The sequence below is a fragment of the Olea europaea genome, unplaced genomic scaffold (assembly GCF_002742605.1).
Source record: "Olea europaea var. sylvestris unplaced genomic scaffold, O_europaea_v1 scaffold2561, whole genome shotgun sequence".
NCBI lineage: Eukaryota > Viridiplantae > Streptophyta > Magnoliopsida > Lamiales > Oleaceae > Olea > Olea europaea.
The window spans coordinates 58,950-84,810 of record NW_019243895.1 but is presented as its reverse complement, the minus strand read 5'-3'; the positions used below and the strand labels follow the sequence as shown (position 1 = coordinate 84,810).

General features: G+C 31.8%; 1 protein-coding gene across 1 annotated transcript; it reads left to right on the top strand.

The window, feature by feature from the left end:
• Positions 1–3,686: 3,686 nt before the first annotated feature.
• Positions 3,687–6,696, top strand: LOC111382852 (LRR receptor-like serine/threonine-protein kinase FLS2). Its single transcript, XM_023006885.1, has 2 exons — positions 3,687–4,425; positions 4,625–6,696. Exons 1-2 carry the CDS (start codon positions 3,687–3,689, stop codon positions 6,682–6,684), a joined length of 2,799 nt encoding a protein of 932 aa, XP_022862653.1. The 3' UTR covers positions 6,685–6,696.
• Positions 6,697–25,861: the final 19,165 nt, after the last annotated feature.

The window sequence follows — 25,861 nt, the reverse complement described above, 5'->3', positions numbered from 1 at the left end:
ATTGCATTGAATTGTTACCAAAACAAAAATAAGAAAAATCCGATTTTTCCCATTTTATATTGAGCCGCTCACCTATTGCAAGTAGGGGCACACGCTGAACCCTTTAGGCAGCCTCAGATGTCTCATAAGAGGAGGAGGCTCGTGCCTCCTCTGTAGGCTTAGGTGCATGCTTAGTCTTGTCCTAACCAAGATTCAGTATTTTTGTCATTACTTTCTCTCCTAATATACGATTAAGTGATTCCGAGTCCATTGAAAATTAACTTAAAGGGCTACAATTCTTCTACAAATATCATTTCTCCAATTTGAACATTTGCTATGCCAACATGGGTTGCAATCTAGGACTGACATTTCGAAATATGACTTTTTGGACTGAATATTGATATTTGATGATACTTTGAACATATATTATCCCTTTGACTTCTTTCCTCATCCAATTGACCCCTGTCACTCTTAAATCTTCATCGTGAGGTCCAACAAATCTTTTGAATATTTTCACTTTAGTCCCTAAACTTAGGATTTGCTTGATTTGAGCTTTTTTCCATTCTTTTTTCTAATTCTTTGTCCAAACATGAGTTTTTCCTAATTAAAGCAATAAATACCAAATCAGGCACTAATTCATCCAAAGAATAACAAAATATCATCATTTGTAGAAACTATATTTATCATGATACTCAAATTATCCACTAAATACGTATATTAAAGTTAGACTACAAATATTCGTACGATTGGGGTTAAACAAAGGAGCTTCTTATTTATACAACTCAAAGGGGCAGTATATCACATAATAGACATTTAATCCAAAAGAATATTATCACAATGGAAAGAATCTGTTTTCTGATTTATGTTGCAGTTGTACTGATGTCATATAACTTGGCTTTCTTAACCAGACCAATTGCAGGCATAAATGCTGATCAAACTGCTCTTCTTTCTTTAAAGGAGACTATCACCATAGATCCTAAACAATTAAAAGTGAACAACTAGTCCATCAATGAATCGGCATGCAGCTAGGTTGGAGTCACCTGCAATTCGTGCCACCACAGAGTTGCAGACAATTATTGTGTAAAAGTAAGTAATTAATGCCATGCTGGTAAAGGAGCCAAATATTTCCATTCAATGCTAAATATGCTGCGTCCATCAGATGACAGATTTTATACAATCTTTGTTAGATTTAGAAATTACTAGACTATTGCGTATTCTTATGTTACTAGAAACTTTCCACACGACAAAACATTTCTGCTTGTAGATGTTGAAGCTTTGTCTGAATTACTCCAACCTCAGACATGGCAAGTTCTGTTTCCTGGAGCAGCAAGGAAAAAGGAGCATATGTTGCAGAAATCATTTTCCGAAAAGACAAACAATTAGAGAATTGGCTAGGAAATGAATGCCATGCTTTTTGTTAGGATATTCGGTTGTAGATTCAATCTCAGGCAACAATTGTGTAAAAATAAGTTATTAATCCATATTGGTTAGTCTAATTAATCATATAATCTTTCTCGAAGTATAGCACAGGTCATTGGATAAACGACTTTGTATTTGGGTTAGTATTTTTCATTCATTTGATGAAACGGCAAGAAGTCAAGTAGTCGAGTTGGTTCCAACCAAAACCCATCATCATCATTCACCGCGTCCCCTATTGTTCACCTCGACAATACCAAAACATGAATAGAAGTCACAGTGGGAAAGGGGAAAGCTCAACCGCGTGGCATAAAACAAGGGCGGAGCCAGAAAAGATGTTCAGTGGGGACAACTTAAAAAAAAAAAAAGTAAAATCCTGGGGGAAAAAATTAAATATTACAAGGACTTACCCCACCGCCCCCACATTAGATCCATCACTGCCACAAAACAGTGGGTTTGGGTTCCCGGTCTTCTTGTGCACATAGATCATTCTTTTTCTCTTTTGGTTTCTATCATGAAGTATTGAAATCTCGACGACTCCTTTCCTTCTTTTTTGAAGGCATTAGGCAGGCTAGTGCTGGATATTGGAGCAATGTAACACAGTTTGCGGTTCACTTAACCCACTGAATCAGCCTAATCTAAGATTTTGTTGGCCTGTTTCAGAATGTTAGCCTTTTCAAATTTAAAAAAAGAAAAAAAAAAAAGAAAAAAAAAAGAAAGATCATTTTGTGAAGAAATTAGCCCGAGGATTTTAAGAGATTATTGCCCTTGTTTGAGCCCCTTTTTTCTTCAAAATACATTTTTTAACAGTAATTTGACATCATTTCAACCACACATTTTTTAATAAAATAATATTACACGCAAATTCAAAACTTTTCCTTATTTTTTAATCACACATTCTCCATCACAACACTATTTCAAAATACATTCTTTTAAAAAAATGGGGCTCAAACAACCTGAATGAGCGCCTGTCGGGCACCATTGTTGTACAAAAAATGGATTTCCAATCACATCAAGTGGCTCACCATCTTATTGCCTTCCATTTATGCCCCTATTTAAAGTGTTTGCGCCATTTGTCCAAACAAGCACAAGCAAACGTGTATGACTTTTCAAAGGGCAAAATTGGGAAAGCAAAATCAAAGAGCCATATTTGGTACAGTTATAAGTCACCTTCATGTCCGATGAAATGGAATAACGAAATGAAATCAGACAATTCAACAGTTTATTTCTTCTTAAAAGGCAAAAATAATTGGGATTGTATTTCGAGGGAAGAAAGTTTTTTACCGACTCCGAAAAGCCACGCTGAGGCAAATGGATCATTACAAGTCTTATTTAGTGTTTAAAATAAATTCCCCATGATTAATTTTAATTTTTTATCAACGGTGACATTTGAATTCGTTATACATTTTTTTAAATAATTGATGGGACTTAATATTATAATATATAAAATTTTATCAAGCTATTGTTGGGCGACTAGTTAATTTATAAATATAATTGCTCAACCTATTTTTTAGTCACACGTTGCATAAGACTCACAAATTATATTCATTCATCAATAACATTTTTTTTTATCTATTTATAATTTAAATTAATTATAATCTATTCCTAAACAAGCACATGTTCTATTTTAAAAGGAAAATCGTCATCCTTGTTAAGAGAGCAGCTCAAGTCTATATATATGTGTGTGTGTGTGCGCGCGCGCGTGCTGGATCCACTTTTGTGGTTGGTCGAATCTACTTGGAGCAAAAGAAAATATTATTCTAGTTCAAGTCGTGAAAATATTCTCTTGAGATGTGCACAAGCACTAATTCCGATTTAGGCCAAATATAAAAAAGAGACCGGAAAAACATAATTTATTTGGTTCAACACGTGGTCTATATCTGTAGGCGGAAGCCAGAACTACCAAGAAAATTCACAACTAAAGTGAATATAAAATGAGTACACAACATCAAACTAAGACTTGCTCCAAATAACAAGATTACCTACTACAGAATACTCAAATTATCTACAAAACACGTGCACTAATGTGATACTACAAAGGAGCTTCTTATTTATAGGAACTCAAAGGGGCTACATATCATTGAATAAACTTTTAACAATCCAAAAGAATACTGTTACCATGGAAAGAATCTGTTTTCTGATTTCTTTTGCAATTGTACTGATGTCATATAACTTGGTTTTCTTAACCAGACCAATTGCAGGCATAAATGTTGATCAATCTGCTCTTCTTTCTTTAAAGGAGACTATCACTATAGATCCCAAACAAGTAACAGCTAACAACTGGTCAATCAATGCCTCGGTATGCAGCTGGATTGGAGTCACCTGCAATTCGCGCCACCAGAGTTGCAGAGTTGGATCTTTCAAACATGGGATTAACTGGTAGTATCCCTCCGAAGTTGGGAAACCTATCCTTTCTAATTTACCTTAATCTTAGTGGCAACCGTTTTCATGGCGAACTTCCAGGTGAGTTAGCTCACTTACGCCAGTTAAAATTCATGGATATTAGTGTCAACGATTTTTCTGGGGGGATACCACCAAGTCTTGGTCTATTACCAAATCTTGAACGGTTGATTATTGCTAACAACTCTTTTGAAGGAGCCATTCCATCTTCACTCTGTAACCTGTCGAGGCTGGAGATCCTGAACATGGACTTCAATTTTCTTCAAGAACAGATCCCATTAGATATTGGTAATCTTGGTAGCCTAAAAATTTTGAGAATGAGAAGCAACAGAATTTCTGGTTTTTTACCAAGATCAATATTACAGATCTCTTCACTAGAAATTATGAATCTTCAGGACAATTTCTTGTCCGGCAATATTCCAGAAGACATGTGCCATAATGTAACAAAACTCAGATTTCTGTCGCTCGCATCTAACAGCCTAAATGGCCAAATTCCACTGGATATATCAGAATGCACAGAGCTTCAGGTATTGGACCTGTATAGCAACAAATTAACAGGACTCATTCCAAGAGAAATAGGGAATCTGACTATGCTTGAGGTGTTAAATCTTCGCTCCAACATTTTAGAAGGTATGGTTAAAATTTTTTAACCACTACAGAAAATGGAGTATTTGATTAATATTTCCCAAATGGGTTCTTCAATATAAAGAAAAATTATATATTTTCACTATTTAAGCAGTCATTATCATTTCCAACTGAAATAAGCATGTTCCGGGATCCAAAGAACTGTATATTGGATCGTATTAAGGTTGTTATTAATCATTTGTAGGCACTAACGCACAAAATAATGTCGCAGGCTTTATACCCCAGGAGCTTGGATATCTTCATGGATTGGAAGAACTAGATTTGTTTAATAATAGCTTGAGGGGCTCTATTCCAGACATCCTCTTCAACAGCTCGAGTTTAAGAACGTTAAGTCTCGCCCTTAATTCCCTTTCAGGCTCTCTTCCATCAAGTATAGGCAATAACATGCCTAATCTTGAAGTGCTCTATCTTGACCTAAATAACCTCACAGGAGTTTTCCCCAACTCTCTCTCAAATTCTTCGAAGCTACGGGATCTAGACCTTTCTGTAAATCAGTTTACTGGTCTAATTCCCAATAGTCTTGGTAACCTAAAATTCCTCCAATCTCTCTATCTCCATCACAACAATTTGGAAGCTGATCAAGAGCTGAGCTTCATCACTTCCTTGACCAGATGCAGACATCTAAGACAAATTTTAGTCGGTTTCAATCCTCTTAAAGGCATCCTTCCAGAATCCATTGGGAACATCTCTAACCTTGATTACTTTGAGGCGAGTTATTCTGAACTTAAGGGTGGCATACCAAAACAGATAAGTAACTTGAGCAACTTGATAATAATAAACTTATCTGACAATGATTTGAGTGGATTTATTCCATATGAATTCAATGGTTTGCAGCAGCTGCAGGTATTATACTGTCCGTTCAACAACATAGGAGGAATAATTCCAACGAGTCTTTGTCATTTGCCAAACTTGTATCAACTGTCCCTGACCCGAAATAAAATTCTTGGAGCATTGCCTGAATGCTTAGGCAATGTTACTTCTCTAAGAAAGCTTTTTCTTGGTTTCAACAAATTAACATATAGCATACCTGCAAGCCTTTGGAATCTTAAAGATATCCTGTATTTCGATCTGTCCTCAAATCTCTTGAATGGATCCCTACCACCTGAAGTTGCAAGATTACAGGCTGTAATTGAATTAAATCTATCAAAGAATCAGTTCTCAGGCTATATTCCAAGTACAATAATTAAGTTACCAAACTTGATCTATCTGTCTTTGGCTGATAATAAATTTGAAGGAAGTATTCCAGACTCCATGGGGAAATTGATTAGTTTAGAAAATCTGGATCTATCCAACAACAGTCTCACTGGCATGATCCCAAGGTCACTCGAGGCCCTTCAACATCTAATGTATTTCAATGTATCGTTCAACAAATTAAGTGGAGAAATTCCAAGTGGAAGGCCCTTTGAGAATTTCACTTACCTTTCTTTCTTGTCAAATGAAGCTATTTGTGGTAAACCTCAATTCCATGTCCCACCTTGTCGAGTTAATTCTTCGCCCAGATCAAAGAATAAGAAAGTGGTGTTGGCTGTACTTATTCCAATAACAACTGCATTGGCAGCAGCCACCTTGGTCATCATACTTTTGTGGTTAAGATACCGACTAAGACAGGTTCAAGCTCAGGCTGATTCAATACCTGATAAAATGCTTCAAAGAATTTCGTTCTATCAACTTCAACAAGCAACTGATGGGTTTAACGATAGAAACTTGCTTGGCAGAGGAAGTTTTGGATCAGTTTTCAAAGGATCACTCACTGATGGGACAATTGTTGCCATAAAAGTGTTTCATTTGCAATTGGAAGGTGCATTCAAGAGTTTCGAAATAGAGTGTGAAGTGTTAAAGAACCTTCGTCACCGGAATCTCACCAAAGTTATCAGCAGCTGTTCCAACCTTGATTTTAAGGCCTTAATCCTTGAGTACATGCCTAATGGGAGCCTAGAAGAGTGGTTGCATTCTGATGGTCATTCCTTGGATGTTATTCAGAGATTGAACATTATGACAGATGTAGCACGTGCAATTGAGTATCTCCACCACAGTTACTCAACTCCGGTTGTTCACTGTGACTTGAAGCCTAGCAATGTCTTGCTAGATCAAGATTTGGTTGGACATGTGAGCGACTTTGGCATTGCAAAACTGTTAGAAGAGGAAGAAACTATTAAGCATACCACGACCCTAGCTACATTTGGTTATATGGCACCAGGTGAGTCTTGTGGCTTTCATTATGCTTCAAATATTATATCCTCCTGAAAAATAGTTAAATAATCCTTTCCAAATCAATAACCGCATTACATGACGTAACACTTCGCAGAATATGGAACAGAAGGAATAGTTACAATGAGGTGTGATATTTATAGTTATGGCATTATGTTGATGGAAACTTTTACAAGTAGGCGGCCCACTGATGATATGTTTTCAGAAGGGTTAAGTTTGAGGAATTGGGTTACTAATTCAAATCCACATGCCATAGATCAGGTTGTAGATACCAACATACTAAGTGCAGAGGGACAACACATAAGCGAAAAGCTGGAGTGTATATCATCCATTATGAACGTGGCAGTAAATTGCACGGCAGAATATACTGAAAACAGGCCAAGCATGAAAGAAGTTGTCTCATCACTGGAGAAGATTAAAGTCCAGCTCCTTAAATATTGAGGTAACATAAGATATAATGTTAAGTATTAATATTTCACTTTCCATTTTTTTTTAAATCTCTACCCTAGGTGGAAGTTCAAAGTCTGCTGGTGAAGGACCCAAATATTTCCATTCAATGCTAAATATGCTGCATCCATCAGATGACAGATTTTATACAATCTTTGTTAGATTTTGAAATTACTAGACTTTTGCGTATTCTTATATTACTAGAAACTTTCCGCATGACAGAACATTTCTGCTTGTAGATGTTGAAGCTTTTGTCTGAATTACTCCAACCTCAGACATGGCAAGTTCAGTTTCCCAGAGCAAGACGGAAAAAGGAAAATACGTTGCAGAAATCATTTTCCACAAGGACAAGCAATTAGAGAATTGGCCGATGAAATGAATGCCATGCTGTTTAGTTAGGATATTTCGTTTGTAGATTCAATCTTAGACAATTATTGTGTAAAAACAAGTGATTAATCCATACTGGTTGTCTAATTATTCATATAATCTTTCTCGGAGAATAGCACAGGCCATTTCTTCCTTCTTTCATTTACTGTGTCAAGCGAATGCTACGAAAGCAACAACAGTCCCTACCTACCCTGGACCATCCCTTCACCTGGATAATGTAAATATTTGAGCAATGTAACTAGGGCTGGACAAAACTTTCGAACCGAACCCACCGAATCGAATCCGACGGTTCTTCTCAAGTTAAATACTCGAACGGGTATTTGAATCAAGAACCGACGGGTATGGTTCGACTCTCGGTTCTAGGCCAAGACCCGAATAACCGAATAAGAATCGAATCTCCGTAATTTTTTAATTAATTTATTTTAAATAAGTAAAATTATTTACTTTTTCTAAATAAATTTGGTAACTAGTTAATTTAATTCAAACCACAAAATATGATTCCTATTTCTAATTTTTAGTTCAATATCAACTTAATCAAATGAACCTCAATTTTATTCAAATCTGTTATTCTACTATAGTTTCGTTTCTACCGGAGAAAATCGAATTAAAGCTCTACAACATCTCTCTTAATTATTTTGAGCTCGCTATCTTTCTCTTTTTGTAATTTTAATAATCAAATTTATGAAGAATTCAACAAAGAGAGATGTGAAACACATAAAATTGAACTACATTATTTTATAAGAGCCAATACATCTCGAGAGAAAGTATTGAATAGATTTATGAGCATTGATTCGTCAACAACTCAATCGTGTTGTCACATTGTAAAATTAGGGTTTAAGATGATCGTTGAGTGGGAAATTGTGTTCCTAGTACGCTTAATTTACATTGAATACTAATAATTTGCACTCTCAACAGTTGTTTTGCATTCTAGGTTGTTAAAAATCCCGTCTTGCATATTAATCTCATTTCAATCGTAAAAATTTCATAAATTAGGGTTTGCATTCCAATTTAGGGGTTTCTTTCTAAAATTGGGGTTTATTTAGGTAAACATTCACATTGAGTAAGTTAGTTTCGTTTAAGACTATGATCGGTAAAATTAATGAGTAGTATGTAAGTACATCAGTTACATTATCTGATGGTTGAAAGTGTGGGTTGGGATGATGGTGTATGTAGCTTTTTAAGAGTTGAGCATATTGTTAATTTGAGGGTGAAAGTTTTGATGGTATTGTTGGTTATTTACTTATAGACATTCGAAGTGATAGAGTACAACCATTTAAGTACCAATCTTTGTGTTGAATTTCGTGGTTTTTAATATACACTTGGGAAATCCCTAATTCTAGCTTGTACTATAGTAACAGTGAAAACGGTATTATATGTGTAAATGGTGATAATTAGGTGAGGAATTTTAATTCTTTTGGGGAACTAAATGATTAGTGGCATTATGAAAATTTTGTGGTGAATTGTGGCCACTTATAATGGTGTATATTTATGCCATATGATAATAGAAACTATAATGGTGTATATTTATGCCATATGATAAGAAATTGTGGAAGACAAATGATGGTTTGTTGGTTGATAGATAACAATGTGTTATTGTATTTTAGGCATCGAGGAAATTAATGGTAATTCCAATTATTTCGATAATTTATGAGTTGTTTGATTATAAGGAATGTGAGAATAATAGGGATGAACTTCGTAATGATTACCTATTATGAGGTGATTAGTTGCTTTAAAAATAGAATTAAATGGATATGTGCATTTAGGTATGTTTATGTGGGAAGAAAAAAAATTAGAGAATGTAGAATCGAAATTTGTTGAGATTGGGAAATTAACATGCGGTATATTGATATGTGAAACGTTCATGTGATAAATATGAAGGTTATTATCTTGTGGTATTATGGAAAATTAATATAATTAAATATTTTAGGTCATACAATATGATGATAAAATGCCAATGTTACATGATCATAACATGATATGGTGAATAGCATGTAAATGAATATAATGGTTGTCCTATAACAAAATAATGTGATGATAAATTGGGTTATTAAGTTAATTAATTTCTTTAAGGCCATTCGTTGGATTATTGTGTTACATATCATACAATTTGGAAGCATTGAGTTAAATTTTGAAGTTAAGATGAATTTATTGAAATTTTAGTGATGTAATTTTTGGGCCATTTTCAATTGTATGGATCACAAACAAAGTATTCCATTTTCATCAAAATATATTTGTTAAGGAATATAAGTAGGACATGTTGGATTTGGATATTTCTAAAGTTTAAAATGATCATCAAATAAAGATCTTACTTATTGTAAAATAGTATCTTTAGGTTACATTATCTCAATTAAATGTCTTTATGCAATATATAAGAAGGATTATGTATTGGTGATAGATCAATGACCCATTTATGGAATAAAAGCATAGATTTTCATGGATTAAATGTTATTATTGCCTTTTCATAGAAAGAAAGAACAAAATTTATATGAGTATAGAAATGTCAAAAGTTTTGCTATCAGAAAATTCTGAGGAAATATTTGTTCTTATATCGAAAGATGATAAGTGATTGATTCACGATAATAATTTATGTTATGGTATAGAAAATGTTCTCCAAGTAGACTGATAAAATACGGATTATGTTGTAGATTGATAAAGAGATATGAATAAATCATGATATATTGTTGGTTATATTGGGATTGACATTTAGGAATTGTGGCGTTATCACATGGTGGAAAGACCAATACTTACTGACTACATGAGGTTAAGGTATATTTGTATTCGAAAAAGAGTTGAACTTGAAGTTGTATATATATTATTATTGGGTGATATAGAAATGAAGGAAAATAATAATATATTAAGTTATTTCAATTGTTGTTGGTTATAACTGAAATTTTAGAAAATCATGAACAATTGAATTTTTACAAATATTATCAATTTAGAATGGAAGAGGTTACCCTCAAACAATTTTCATTTGGAGTTCTAAATACACTAAATGGAGACAAAATGGAATTTAGATTATTAATGATAAATCGACAAAAGTTACAGGATTATTTTCAAATAATATAGTCAGTTCATGAGATACATTAATAAACTATATATGGATAAGATAGTGATTTATATGGTGGAGTTTTAGCATCTATTTTTGGCTGATATAAGGAGTTACAGAAATAAAGTACATTGTGCAATTTCTAATAGAATGCCAGAAAATATGAAGACAAGTTCAGAAAATATGTCATCAACGCATGGGATTCTATTTAAATGGAATTGAGATACCTAGTTAGTGAGACAAAAGTTGGAAAATAAGTTATCAAGGTGGATTGGAAAAATCATTCAGGATGAGGCATTATGGAAGATTAAATCTGTGCGCTACATATTTATTGGTTTGAATCTTAGCCGAATGAATTTTAAGGACGAAATTCTTTGAAAGGGGTAAGATTGTTACATCCCATTTCGTAATAGTCAAAGGTCAATACTATTTATTCAAAGTCAATATTTGACTAGTCAAAGTCAAATTCAAAGTCAAATAATGACTTAAATGAAGTAAATCATTTTAGTGGGACTTGAATTGACCAAATTTTTTTTGGGAGTTTATTTTACAAATTGACAACATTAGAAGGTTTAAGATGGATAAAATTTAAATTTGGGGAAATACTTATTAATTATTAAAAGTTAGATGACTTAATAAGATATCATATGAAACTTGGAGGACTTGATAGCAAAAGGGTTGAGTGGTGGATTACAAGTGGCACTTTGCATGACATTTCTTCATTATTCATATTACATACACACAAGCAAGTTGAGAACGAATTGGGGCAGAAACAGTGAAAAATCGGTAGAAAGAAAGGAGGAAAAGAAGAAGAAAAGAGAAGAAAGGGAGGGAGGGAAAAAAAAAAAGAAAAAGAGGAAGAAAAAGAAGAAAAAAAGTGGAAAGTTCAACTATGTTGTTAGAAAATAAGTGGTCTACACTATTAGGCTTGAATTCCTCAATTTTGAAAGGTAAGTAAAAAGTTACTTATTGTCAAGTTATGTTTAATTTTATAGTTGTTAGATTGTCAGATTAAATTCAATTTTATTGAAGGAGTTAAGTATAATAAATTATGAAATTGTGTTAAATGAAAGAAAAATTAGTTTTAGTGATTAAAGAGATTTTAGAAATCGCTTAAACGTGAAATGATTAAATTTGTATATCGCATATTTAATTATTGAAATTACTTAAAATAGTAAATTGTTGATTTAAAAATTATATTATATTTCAAGCGATGATACGGATATCGAGACAGCTTACCAATCGAGTTGATTTTGCGAACATAGTGCTGTGACTGGAAAAATATAAATATTTTTAAAATATTTATAAATGAAGTACATTAGTAAAGTATGTGCAATTATGTGTTCGATTTTATAATTATTACAGAAATATCTTTTATTATGATACATGTGGAATTTCAAGGATTATTTATTGTACGTTTGTGACTTGGTATATAAGACATGTGATATTGAGATTTGTTTGGTATGTGAGACGTGATATTGAGATCGATCAGAAAAGTATCCGTGATTATGTACTTCTTCTAATTCATAGAGGGGTCTTGGCCGTGTTTTATTCTACACGGAGGGTCTTGATCGGATATTGGTCTCGACCGTGCACATATAATTCATAGCGGGGCCTTGACTGTGTTCTAGAATTGATTACCAGAAGTCTTTGAGATCAACTTTCGTTCACGGAGGGGGCCAAAGGCCTGTGGGGAAAGTGCTTAGCCCGAGGGGTGAATTACAAATTTTAGTCAGATGGTACATTTTTGGTGGATCACATGTGATGTAATGAGATGATGGTATATATATCAGATGATGACTATATTGTGATTATAAAATGATATTTACAGTGTTATAAGAGTGACTTACTTTTTGCTATAATTGTATGAGTCTATCATGTGAATATTAAACGATATGAATTGAATGTTTGGTAAAAATGTTTAAAGGAGAAAATATAATTATTTTCGAATTCTTCCACTCACTGAGCTATAAACTCGTATATTTTCCCGTAATTTTCTTACAGGTAGAAATTGATTCTTTTAGCTGGACGAGCCTAATAATTTCAGAATGAGAGTCATACGACATGTTGAGTGTTATAAACTCATATTGATGAGATATAAAGTAAATAACTTGGGCCCACACATTATGTTTTACATAAACACTTGTTTTTGTTTCATTTTTTTTAAATTACTCATAGTCAGCTTTGGTGATAAATTTGACATCTAGTTAGCATTTATCATCGACGCACGTCACATTTCGTGTCCACTAGAATGATTCGGGACGGGTTGCGTCAGTCATCATCCAAGCACATCATGGTTCCCGATTACATTGTAACACTTAATAATTTGTTGCCACTTGAAGTTTGACCGTGTACTCCTGGATATAAACATACGTCTAGAATATCATCTACCGAAAAGTTTCTCCTACCGCGTAGGTACTTAAATGAAAATTGACTCGACGAATGTGTAATATCTATTTAAATCGTATGTACTCTCTATTATAGTATGTTACTGATTTCCTCAATTTTCTCTATTTATAGTGTGCTATTGATTACATTAAAATTGACCCCACGAATACATATCTATTTAAATCGTATGTACTCTCTATTTATAATATGTTACTGATTTCCTCAATTTTCTTCAATGCGAAGACTCCACAATCGTCCCAGGTGGACTTCACGGAAGAGATAGGGTAACGTACCGTCGACGGATGTTCTCTTTGCCTCAACCGTGTACGAAGAATTTGTGATGACAATTTAGTCATCTTGCTGACCATGTACTTTGGCACGTTAATAACATGTTTCTTGCAGAGTGTTACTTGCATTACCCTCTCCAGCATAATTATAATGTCATCCAAACTCGCAACATTATCTGTCAAGTTGGGGGTCCTCTCCGTCCCCGTCCGAGACCTCGGGCACCTTTGTCCCGCGACCATTATTTTAATTAAAAAATTAATATTTAATTTTCTCATTTAAATATTTCTTTAATTAATTATCTTCATTGGTTATGTATATTATGTATTTAATATTTCATTACCTTATTTAATTATTATTTTAATCAATTATTTGTATAAAAATTAATATTTAATTTAATTTCTTATTTAGATATTTCATTAATTAATTATCTTAATTGGTTTTGTATATTATGTATTTAATATTTCATTACTTTATTTAGTTATTACTTTAATCACTTATTGAAATTAAGAAATTAATATTTATTTTGATTTCTTATTTAGATATTTCATTAATTAATTATCTTAATTGGTTGTGTATATTTAATTACTTTATTTAATTATTTATTTTAAACACTTACTCAAATAAAAAAAATTAATATTTAACTTAATTTCTTCTTTAAATTTCATTATTTAATTATCTTAATTGGTTATGTATATTATGTATTTAATATTTTCATTACTTTATTTAGTTATTACTTTAATCACTTATTTCAATAAAAAAATTAATATTTAATTACTATTTAATTATTTCAGTAATTAGTTGTCTTATTTTGTTATGTATATTATTAGTACTTAATAGTTAATTACGTTATTTAATTATGTTTTTTAATAAAAAATAATTTTTTTCTTAATTTTTTATGTATATTATTTATTTAATATTTAACTACTTTATGTAATTATTTATTTAATCACTTTTTTAATTAATTATGTTAATTGGTTGTGTATATTTAATTACTTTATTTAATTAATTATTTTAAATACTTAATTAATTAAAAAAATAAATATTTAATTTAATTTCTTATTTATATATTTCATTAATTAATAATCTTAATTCGTTACGTATATTATCTATTTAATATTTTACCCCCATTTGAGCCCCATTATTTTTGAAGAATACATTTTTGAATAGTGTATTAATGAAAAATGTGTGGTTAAAAAATAAGAAATCTTTTTGAATTTGCATGTAACATTTTTTATTAAAAATGTGTGGTTGAAATGATGCCAAATCACTGTTTAATTAATTTTTTAAATATTTCAATAATTAATTATAAAATTTGTTATGTATATTATTAGTAATTAATTTTTAATTACTATATTTAAATTACTTATTTAAATAAAAAATTAATATTTAATTTGATTTCTCGTTTAATTATTCTATGAATTCATTATATGGGTGGACATGGTTCCATATGGTTTTGGTTTCAAGAGAATCGAATCGAACCATGAATCAATGGTTTTTTTATAATGGAACCAAATGATTTTTTTTTTAAAGATATGAAACCAAACTGAACCGAATCATTCGGTTCTGGTTTGGTTTGGTTCTAATTTAATTTTTTAATTTTTTAGATTTGCATCATATAAATTAGTAATGTATACCTAAATAAGAAAATAAATATCAAACATTTAGGAAGTTCAAATTTCAATTATCGTGATAAAAAAAAGTCATAACTAACAAATAAAATATATTCATAATTTGAATACACAAATCAATTTTCGTTTTCATACAAAAAATTGTTTAATAAATAATAACAATGATTCACTACATTAATTATAGTATTTTTGAAGGCACACCTCTATAATAAAGAATGAATTATCAACATTTTTACAGTCCACTTCCACAGACAACATTAACAATTTAATATTTCATTAATGTTTATTGAGGTTTTCTCTATTTGTGAAGAACACAAATAACACATCAAACAATCAAGGTAAAAAAAAAAAAAAAAATGGTTTAAAGACTTTTTAAGTAACTGATGAATTTCATTTTTCGATCTTAAATGACACTCCACTGACTTGATGAAATGCGATATCAGTATGCTACGGCGTTGTGTAAATTGAAAAGGAGTAAAAGAGAAATAATTCAACTGAAATCTAAATACAAAATTAGGGTGTAGACAACTAATGAATTGTTTATCTCTAATGATCCAAAATTGATTAATAAAATGTATTCAATTAATGGGCTATCTCCAATGAATATAAAATTAGGGTCTCCACTAATTATTATATATAAAAATAAATATTAAGTTTGGTTCTGGTTCTGGTTCTAATTCTAGTTTTTTAATTAGAACTGAACCAGAACCAAAATTAAATGGTTCTCGGTTCAAAAAATCAAAACCATTAATTTTTTTGATAGACCTGAACTGAATCGAACTGTTTGATTTGGTTTGGTTCAGGTTTGGTTTGGTCTGATCTAAACATTTTGTCCACCCCTAATTAATTATCTTAATTTGTTATATATATTTAATTACTTCATTTAATTAATTATTTTCAACACTTACTCAAATAAAAAATTAATATTTAATTTACTTTCTTATCTATATATTTCATTAATGAATTATCTTAATTGGTTATGTATGTTGTTTATTTAATATGTAATTACTTTATTTAATTATTTGTTTAATCTCTTATTTAAATAAAAAATTCTTATTTTATTTAATTTCTTATTTAGATATTTTAATTAATTATCTTAATTGATTATGTATATTAAGTATTTAATATTTCATTATCTTATTTAATTATTATTTTAATCACTTATTTAAATAAAAATTAATATTTAATTTGATTTCTCATTTAAATATTTCTTTATTAATTACCTTTATTGATTATGTATATTCAATTACTCTATTTAATTATTTATTTAATTACTTGTTTAAATAAAAAATTAGTATTTAATTTAAGTTCTTATTTAAATATTTCATTAATTAATTATCTTAATTGGTTATGTATATTGTTTATTTAATATTTAATTACTTTTTTTAATCACTTGTTTAAATAAAGAATTTTAATAACTTATTAATTATTTAATATTTCATTACCTTATTTTTTAATTTAATAACTTATTTGAATAAAAAAATTAATATTTAAATATTATGGACATTCTTACTTTAATAAAAAATTAATATTTAATTTAATTTCTTCTTAAAATATTCAGAAAATAAATGAAAATGAATTTGGAAAGATAAGGTGGGCTTGGAATCGGACGTTTGGGTTGTGGTTCGGATCTGGATCGTCCTGGTTCGGATCCGCTGCTAGGTGCCCGGATTGCGACGAGCTGTCGAAAAACTCCATTTCTGATGACTTACATCCCATTTTTTTCACTTTTTTTTAACCATTTCAACCTCAAATATGACTTTTTCTTGTATTTTAACTCTTATAAACTCTTGTAGCATTAAATTCCTACATGTGTTAGACCTCAATGGTGAGTAAATTACAAAAAAACAAATCTAATCTTTGAGAAATGACGATCTTCGACAATGGTGCTGTGAATTTTGTTTTTTTGTTTTATCTTCTCTTAGTTTTCTCTTTCTTTCTTTTTCTCTTCTCTTATTTGGGGATATTTTCGACCCTTTGATATTGTTTACATTTTCAGCTTCTTTTTTTTTTTTTTAATGGGATTTTTCCATTCAAAGGCTATTGTGGAACCGGCCATCCTCCACTATTTCCTCCAACAAAAGTGGCATCATCCAGTTTGATTTCAGAAAAATCAACATTAATTGCAAATACTAGTAGAAATTCGCATTATTCTTACTTTCCTAGCTGCTTTTTAAAATTTTTCCTACAACTCTACTCGACCTCCATATTTACTACAAGCCGAGGTCTATATGCCTCCAGATTCCTGTTCTTTGGTGAACTATTTGTCTTTTGGGTCTAAATGAGACATTTTGGAAAGGAAAACTTGAGCATATTTATAAGCTTCTCCTCAATAGTGAAGTTACAAATCATGAATATCCCAGCAATATCCATGGAGATATCATCAGGACATGATAGTACGAACATAATGGAATAAATTGAACATAAAATAACTCGAAACTACTAAAATAGGAAAAATTGAACATAAATACAAACACAAGAACTTAAGGAGATAGTAAATTTGTCGAACCATAAAGTTTGATGCAAAAACAAATTTTCTCAAAATCGAATCATCCGTACATTGATACCATTAGGAAAGATTGACATTGTAACACTGTCTCCTAATACATTGTTACATTGAACTCGATGAACGAGATAAGAACTTACTCTTCTTGACTACAATAAACTTGAACACCCTAAAATACTCGAATTACGGGAGAAAGTTGCAGATAGTAGGAGTATTCTGGACAGTTTCAAATGCATATAAAGTCAATTTATTGGTTATTAACCAAAATTTTGAAAACAACAGTCACATCATAAATGATAGATCACGTGGTACATGCATAAATAAATCAATTATTTATATTATGGTATCCACTTTAAACTCAAAACTAGCTTTCATAAAGTTTTCATGAGAATTCTGGAAACCCAGAAAATGATATTTACGCAATTAATCACTTGGATAAATTCCAGAGCAAAATAAACAATTGAAACATTTGACACAAATTGTTGTAACTCATATTCATTATTCATTATTTATATGCAGAGCTTGAAGGCTAAACGTACTGAGCTGCGACTGATGAGCTTCTAAAGTCGAATTGCACAAACACTGCGGTCTTCTAGATGAATCTAATCTGGTGAAGTTGAACGCACTTGCAGTTATTTGAAAAAAAAAAAATAATAATAAAAATAGTGCGTAGAATCCCCCAAAAGAGCCGGATATAGCCCTTGTCTGCTACAGTTTTCTTTCCCAAATGTTTCAGTTCCATTCAAAACTTCGTGTTTCTTATTACGTAATATAATGCTTGCAGAATATGAAGCGGAAGGGTAACTGATGAAGTTCCGTACGCAATAGATGCGACTATAGATGCCAACTTAGTTGAGTACACAGGAAGGACTCTCGAATGAAAAGCTAAAGTGTATTCTTACGTGCATAACTATGAATTGTGCGGCAGAATCTCCTTAAGATAGGCCAAGCATGAAGGATTGGTAGAATCACTGTTTTAGATTAAAGTCCAGCTACTTGCACACGTAGTGGAAGCTTACATGAAAGAATAAAATCTCACAGAAACTCAAATTTGTTGATTTGAAAGAGCAAATACCAAGAACGAGATAATTATTTTGGCAAGCATTTCAAGACTCTTAATTTAATTCAAAATTCATATGATTATAAAAATTTATTACAACGTGTATTTAGAACAGTAAATAAAATTTAAATAATGACTAACTTCTAAATAATGGTAAGGATAAAATCAATCCCTAAATGGAATTAAAATTCTAATCCAATTAAAATTAAGATTATATAGAATAATGAAAAATGCATTTTCGGATCCCCAAATAATGGAATTGGGCCAAAATGTAGTTCTCATCAATTGCTTGATCTTTGTCCAATTGCACTTTGGTTGTTTTCCTTGCTCCTCATTTTTCTTGTCTATGACAAACTAGATTTGAACAAGTGACACAAGGATTTCCAGTCCACTGCCCTACCAGCTAAGCTATCTCGAACATTCTCAATGTAGCATCCCATCCTCATTTCATTAGATGACCGGTGTCTATGTCAACTAAAAGGACAAGGGAGGATTACAAAGTTTTCTCCAAATCCTGAAATTTCTTGGATCTTCAAAAAGATAACTGTGTAAATTTCAGCACTAGTAATTATATTGATTGTGAACCATTCATATGTATTAGAAATAAACAAGTTACTAGAATCGCTCTAATACCACTTGTAACAAATTGGTCGCAAGATAATGACAAGAATGAAAAAAACAAGAACAAAATAAGAACACAAAAAATTATATAAAAATCCAAGATGGAAAAAATCATAGGCAGAGAAGGAGAAATGTACTATAATCAATAGTAAATTGTGTGTGTGTGTTTTTTTTCTTTTTCTATTTTTTTATTTTTTAAATTTTTTGGTGGAATTCAAGTTGTAGAAGAATTCATAAAATCCACAAAATGTCGAAAAATTTGTCTAGGTGGCGCCTCAACGCTAAAAGCTGGGCGTTTAGCCCGACGATGGTGCCCCAGTGCCACACTCTCAAATTTTATTCTTCCAATGATATTTTCACCATCCCAAAGTCCTCTTTTCAAGCCAAACTCCTAACTTGATGAAATTTAGGGATGGCAAAAAATTCCCGCCCCGCCCTGAACGATTTGGCGGAGGCAGGGCGGGGCGGGGTGCCCCATCGCAGGGCGCGGATGCCCCGCCCTAAACCCGCCCCGTGAAGATAAAAAAAAAAAAAAAAGAATAAAAATAATTTTACTTTTAGATAATTTACCCGCTAAAAGACTCATTTTAAATTTGTATTTTATTCTCTAATTATAATATAACTCAAAATTTTGAAAATGTGAAATAAAATAAAATACTAAAAAAAATTAAACGGGACAAAAAGTTGCCCCGCTTCGCCTTAGGGATTTTGGCGAGATGGGGTAGGGCGGGCACCACCTTCGCTCCGTTTCCATCTCTAATGAAATTTGATCTCCATTAATTAGGACTTAAAACCAAAGCTCCTTAGACTTCTTCTGCTCAAGCGAACACCAAATCACATTGAATTTAAATCACACCACAACAAATCTCCATTTTGAACTAAATTTCAACACAAGGAATTCTAAATGCATCTCCAAGTAAACACCACTCATCTTCTAAACAAGCACCAATGGGCTAAATCAATAACAAATACCAATTAAGTTCAAGCAATGCTGATGCAGGAGGATCCGAGTCGAGTGATACTGATTTGTCAGATAGCACGATGATGGCGCTGAGATACCATGAGATGGCGGATCGGCGCAAAGATGGAAAGTAAATCACCATTATTTCCTTAATTAGGGGAATTTGACGCGTCTTTGGTAATTTGGCCATAACTTTGGCTACGGTTATCGGAATCGCCATTATGACCCCAATTCGGAAAGCTCTCTTCGGCGCGCACGTCGTGGCCACCCAGCTGTGCTCGATGGACGTCAATTTTGAGCCCAGAATTCACTGTTTTCCTTTCCAAAATTCAATTTTAAGTTATTTTTTACTATTTATGGTAATATTTCGTTTCCTTTTTTCCATATGTTAGAAAACTCGAATTGAGCCAAATATTTGGCAACTTACTTCTTTTACTTAATATTTTATTTTGGTATAATTTTGGGATTTTGCCATTTTTGGTAATTTTCCCATAATTTCGTATTTCGCAGCTATTTAACCCGGCTTGTGGGTTAGTTTTCATCATTTTGCATTATTAATAATATTGAGTTGAATTCAGAGTATTTTCTCTATTTTTTTGGGCATTTTCTATCGTTCTTTTCTTGCGAATCATCTTCTACAACAAGCCAATAGGATAATCACTATCCTACCCGGCGTCAAATGCTCAAACTTAGTGATGAAAAGTGGTTTTGTCATCATATTAGTAGGATTATCCTTGCTGTCAACCTTGTTCACTATAATATTACCACAGACAATCACATCACGTTTTAAATGATACCCCATATAAATGTGCTTAGTTCTCTCATTAAACATCTGATCCTTAGTCAAGAAAATAATATTCTTACTATCACAGTATATTATAGAAATCTGCAAGTATTCACTGATTTTACCTATTAATCCTCTCAACCACATAGCCTCCTTGCATGCTTCTGTAATGGTAATGTATTTTGTATCTATTGTAGATAAAGCTATTGTATTTTGTAAAGTAACTTTCTAGCTAATAACATAGCCTCCAAATGTACATTAAGTCAGAAGGGGTACATTGAGAAGGGGTTTCAAAGGTTTAATAAGCTGAATGCTAAGTCTGTTAGTACTCCTTTGTTCTTCCCACTTAAACTATCATCTGGATTGTATCCTTAATCAAATGAACACATTGACTATATATCTTGGGTTTCTTATTCCAGGGCAATTGATTCGCTTATGTATACTATGGTTTGTACAAGATCAAATTTGGCTAATGTAGTTTGTGCAGTTAGTAGATACATGACAAATCTCGATAATGAACATTGAAAAGCAGTGCAATGGATATTTAGATACTTTAATGACCCCACTAGTGTTTGTTTGCATTTTGGTAGAAATACAAATGGAGTAATTAGGTATGTGGATCCAAATTATGCAAGACATCTTGATAAGAGGAGATCTAATGTGAACCCACGTAGCAACAGCGGCTACCAAACCCACACAAGACTGAAACTGGATCCCAAGAACGGCAAAGAATCGAAGGTTTTGGATTAAACCCGTAAACAATGAATTAAGCAACCGAAGGTATATTAAACCAACAACTTCTCAATTACACGTTGTACAAATCTCACCCGAAATTGTGAATGCCATAAGAAAACGAATTCCTTTATGAGTTTGATTGTTCAATTAAAAATAAAGAAATTGGAAGCAAACAGCCCCTTTGAATTAATTCTCTCAAAATATCAATGTTGTCTTACAATGAAAGAATAAAATCCTATTTATATTAAAACCTAGAAACATGGTAAAAAGGGAATTATAGAGTCCTAAGAATATAAAAGTTGCCAAAAATAAGAATCCTAACTAAAATAAAAGGTTTCGTGTAAAAGGAAACTTCACCCCTGAATTACTACCTTGTGGTCGCATAGTGCATAGTCCATTTGAAATCTTTCAATTTGGTCTCGGGAATGGTCTATGCGGTCGCATGCCTTTTATACTATGCGGTTCGCATAGTATTAAATTTGAAACCTCTTTTTTCCTTGTGCAGAATTTCGTGATGATTCCGAATTATACTCATGGACGAAAATCTGACGCTTGAGCTGAAAGTTATGTCCATTTTAATCCACGCTATTCGTTTTTTCATATATCCTCCAAAACTTTGAATCCAACGCACCAAACAAGATTTTACCATCAAGACCAACATATAACTTGTAATTTGGCTTGTTGACTCCGTCTCTCGAACAAGAAATTGTATGGCTTTGTTGACTCTAATTGGTTTTGCCCTTGCCATAAACCTCTTCTCAACTCGCTCCGAACCCTTGGAAATTCCTGGCCCTCCTTGGATCACATCAAGATCACTTATAGGGTGTATTTTAAACGTTGGAGGCTGTGCTATCAGTTGGAAAGCTATTTCATAAAAATACAGTAACTTTGTGTACAATAGAGACATAGTATATGACTATTACAAAGGCATGTAGGAGGCTATGTGGTTAAAAGGATTGATTGGTGAAATCAGTGAAAATTTGCAAATTTTTATAGTATATTGTGATAGTCACAGTGCTATTTTTCTGACTAAGGATTATATGTTTCATGAAAGGACTAAACGCATTGATATGAGGTATCATTTTGTGTGTAAAGTGATTTCTCATAGTAATATTGTACTGAGCAAGGTTGATATCAAGGATAATTCTATTGATATGATGACAAAACTACTTCTCATTACTAAGTTTGACCATTGCTAGAACTTAATTAGGGTTTGTTATTGATCTAGCCCATTGGGGTTTGTTTGGAAGATAATGAGTGGTGTTTACTTTGGACATGTGTCTTTGGAATTCCTTGAATTGGAATTTGGTTCAAGGTGGAGATTTGTTGTAATGTGACATAAATTCTAGCAAGTTTTGGAGGTCTAGTTGAAGTTGTCTTGAAGAGATCAAAATCATGAATTGGAAAGAAAAGTCGTTGCATTTTTGCTCGAGCGGCACTTGTATATTTTTTTACAGAGACTTGTCGCCCATCTGGCTCTTGAGCAGCGGGGTTGTCGCTCGAGCGATAGGGTTATCCGACACAGGCCCATTTCGCATTTTAACACGTTTTTGGACTCCTATTTATTTACAACTTGATTTCTAGGGTTTCATACATATAAGTCACAGCTTCTATAGCTCCCACAACATTCGTAAAACATCTTGAGAGTTTTAGATCTAGTTGAGAGTATTGAGATGTTGTTGAAAATATAATTACTAGGGTTGGACATGGTTTGGTTCTAACGAGAACCAAATCGGACCCAAAATTTTCGGGTATTTATTAAGTGAAATCGTTGAGTCCAAATTTAATTATGAAATCGTTCAGGTTCATTCAGTTTGGTTCGGTTCGATTCCATTCAATTCCCATGTTCTGTATTATAATTAAATTTTTTAATATTTATAAAGCTACATTAATTCAACTAATGATATGTTCAATCTTAGCTCTTACAAAAAAAACGTAGTCCAATCTTATATATCTTTTGCATCTCTCTTTGTCGGGTTCTTCATAAATTTGATTGTTAAAATCACAAGAACAGGAAGATAGTAAGCTCATAATAATTAAGAAAGGCTTTGTTGAGCTTTAATTTGATTTTTCAGAATGGTAGAAACGACACTACGGTAGAGTAACAAATTTGAATAAAACTTAGGTCAATTTAATTAGGTTGGCTTGGAACTGAAAATTAGAAATAGGAAAATTATATTTTTAGGTTTTACCTAAATTAACTAGTTAGTAAATTTATTTAGAAAAAATAAAATAATTTGTTTTATTTAAAATTAATTAATTAAAAAAATTAGAGGAATTCAGTTCTTATTTGGTTCTTCGGTTCTAGGTCTAGAATCGAACCGAACCTACCTATCGATTCTCAATTCAGATATTCGTTCGAGTATTTAATTTAAAAAGAACTATTCAGTTTGATTTGGATTCGGGTTTGGTTCGGGAGTTTGTCTAGCCCTAATAATTACCATTATTTATAATGGATTTCTTCACATCCTTCTGTGATTTTTTCCTGTCTTGGGTTTCCACATAAATTTTGGTGTACTTATTTTTTTCTTACTTATTTCATTATTGTCATTATTTTATGATTAATTCATAACACAAACGACTGATAGTTAGAGTCGTCTTGACCATCCAAATGTTAACTCTTCTTGGCCACACATTCATAGATTAGTTTGAGCACAAAGATTGCATTTCTGTGGAAATATATGTCCTGAAAATGATGCATGGACATACAATAAATTCCAGTCAATGCCAGCTAATGCAGAGACAAAGGCGAATTCCTGAAATGAACGTGAGTGGGTACGTTCACCGTAGCGTACATGCAAATAAAAACACATTTAGTAAGCGGTCGAAAATACTCACATAAGTTTAGTGATTATTGGGACAATTAAATCAAAAAAATCTTGCTAATGCTTTAAAAAAAAAAAAAAAAACTTTCAAAAATATGAGGCATGAAAAAATAAAAAATAAAAAAAAAACCTACTAGATTAAAACATTCATGATTCTACCACAAAAATATTATACGCGAAGGTGATGATAGCACGACTAATCTCAATAGTCCAAGTTTTCGAGGTTGCTATTTCCGGTAAGCATCGTTTACATTTCTATTTGTTATTTGGTAGACGTTTATCTACACAGATGAATTGAGTTACTAGAGCGATCCTTGTTATTAAAGTTCTTGATTTTTTAAAAATATCACAACGAATGAATTAGTGGTTGTTGAGAATTTGCATATATTGTGAACATTCCATTTCTCGACCTCAAAGTTTAAACTACAAATCCAACAAACCCACTCATTTTTGTTCATATTCTAAAAAACTCGGAATCTATTAGAAATGAACTTTGAATCAAACTTATAACATACACTTTAAATTTTGTAGTGCAATGTGATTGAAATTAGATTTTTAGTAGATTTTGATAAAAATTACTGAGATGGATGATTGAAAAGTTATAGAACCCATGAAAATATGGGGTTAATATTAATTGTTTGATTTTGACTTAGCTTAAAATCTGATTTAAATCAATACCAACCACGAGCAAGTAAAATCAATGCTAATTGAGGGTATGATGGAAGTAAAATCAAAGACTTACAATTAAAAGTAAAATTTGTACTGCATTAAAGTAGGACTTTTTATATTAATTGTTGATTAGGCCCTAAATTTTAACCATCGAGTTGGATAATAATTTTGTTATTATAATGAAGTCACTTGTTTGATAGGAATTCTTACACATCCTGGTCTTGGTTAAACTTAGTCTTTGATTGGGAATTTGGGATTGCATTTGACTGGAAGAAGCATTGACTTGCAATAAATTCCAGTCAATGCCAGCAAATGCATAGCTTCAGGCCAAGTCCTGGAATGAACGTGAGTTTTACATCACCGTAGAGTACACACAAATATAAACTAGTATAACGTTAAATATTGCATACAAAATATATTCTGGAACCACTTTCGTGGTTACTTAACCTTGGAGGAAAATATTCTTTGAGTTGTGAATAAGCACTAATTCCGATTTAGGCCAAATCGAAAAAAGAGACCGAAAAAATATAATTTATGTGGTTCAAAACATGGCCTAAAACAAGAAATACCAAGAAAATGCAAGTGACTGCAAAATGAGTACACAACATCAAACTAAGCCCTTTTGATGGTCGAGAAATTGGGAAAAACGATGTTTTGAGTAGTGATTTTTTTGTAGAATGTGTGATTAGAAAGTATGAAAAAAATTTGGATTTACATGCAGGATATTTTATTATATAAATGTGTGGTTGAAAGTGTGTGAGAAATAAAGAGTTTTGACTTAATTACAGTAAAACAGGGACTAAGACTAATTCCAAATAACAAAAGAGTACACACTACATAATGCTCAAATTATCCACTAAAGACTACA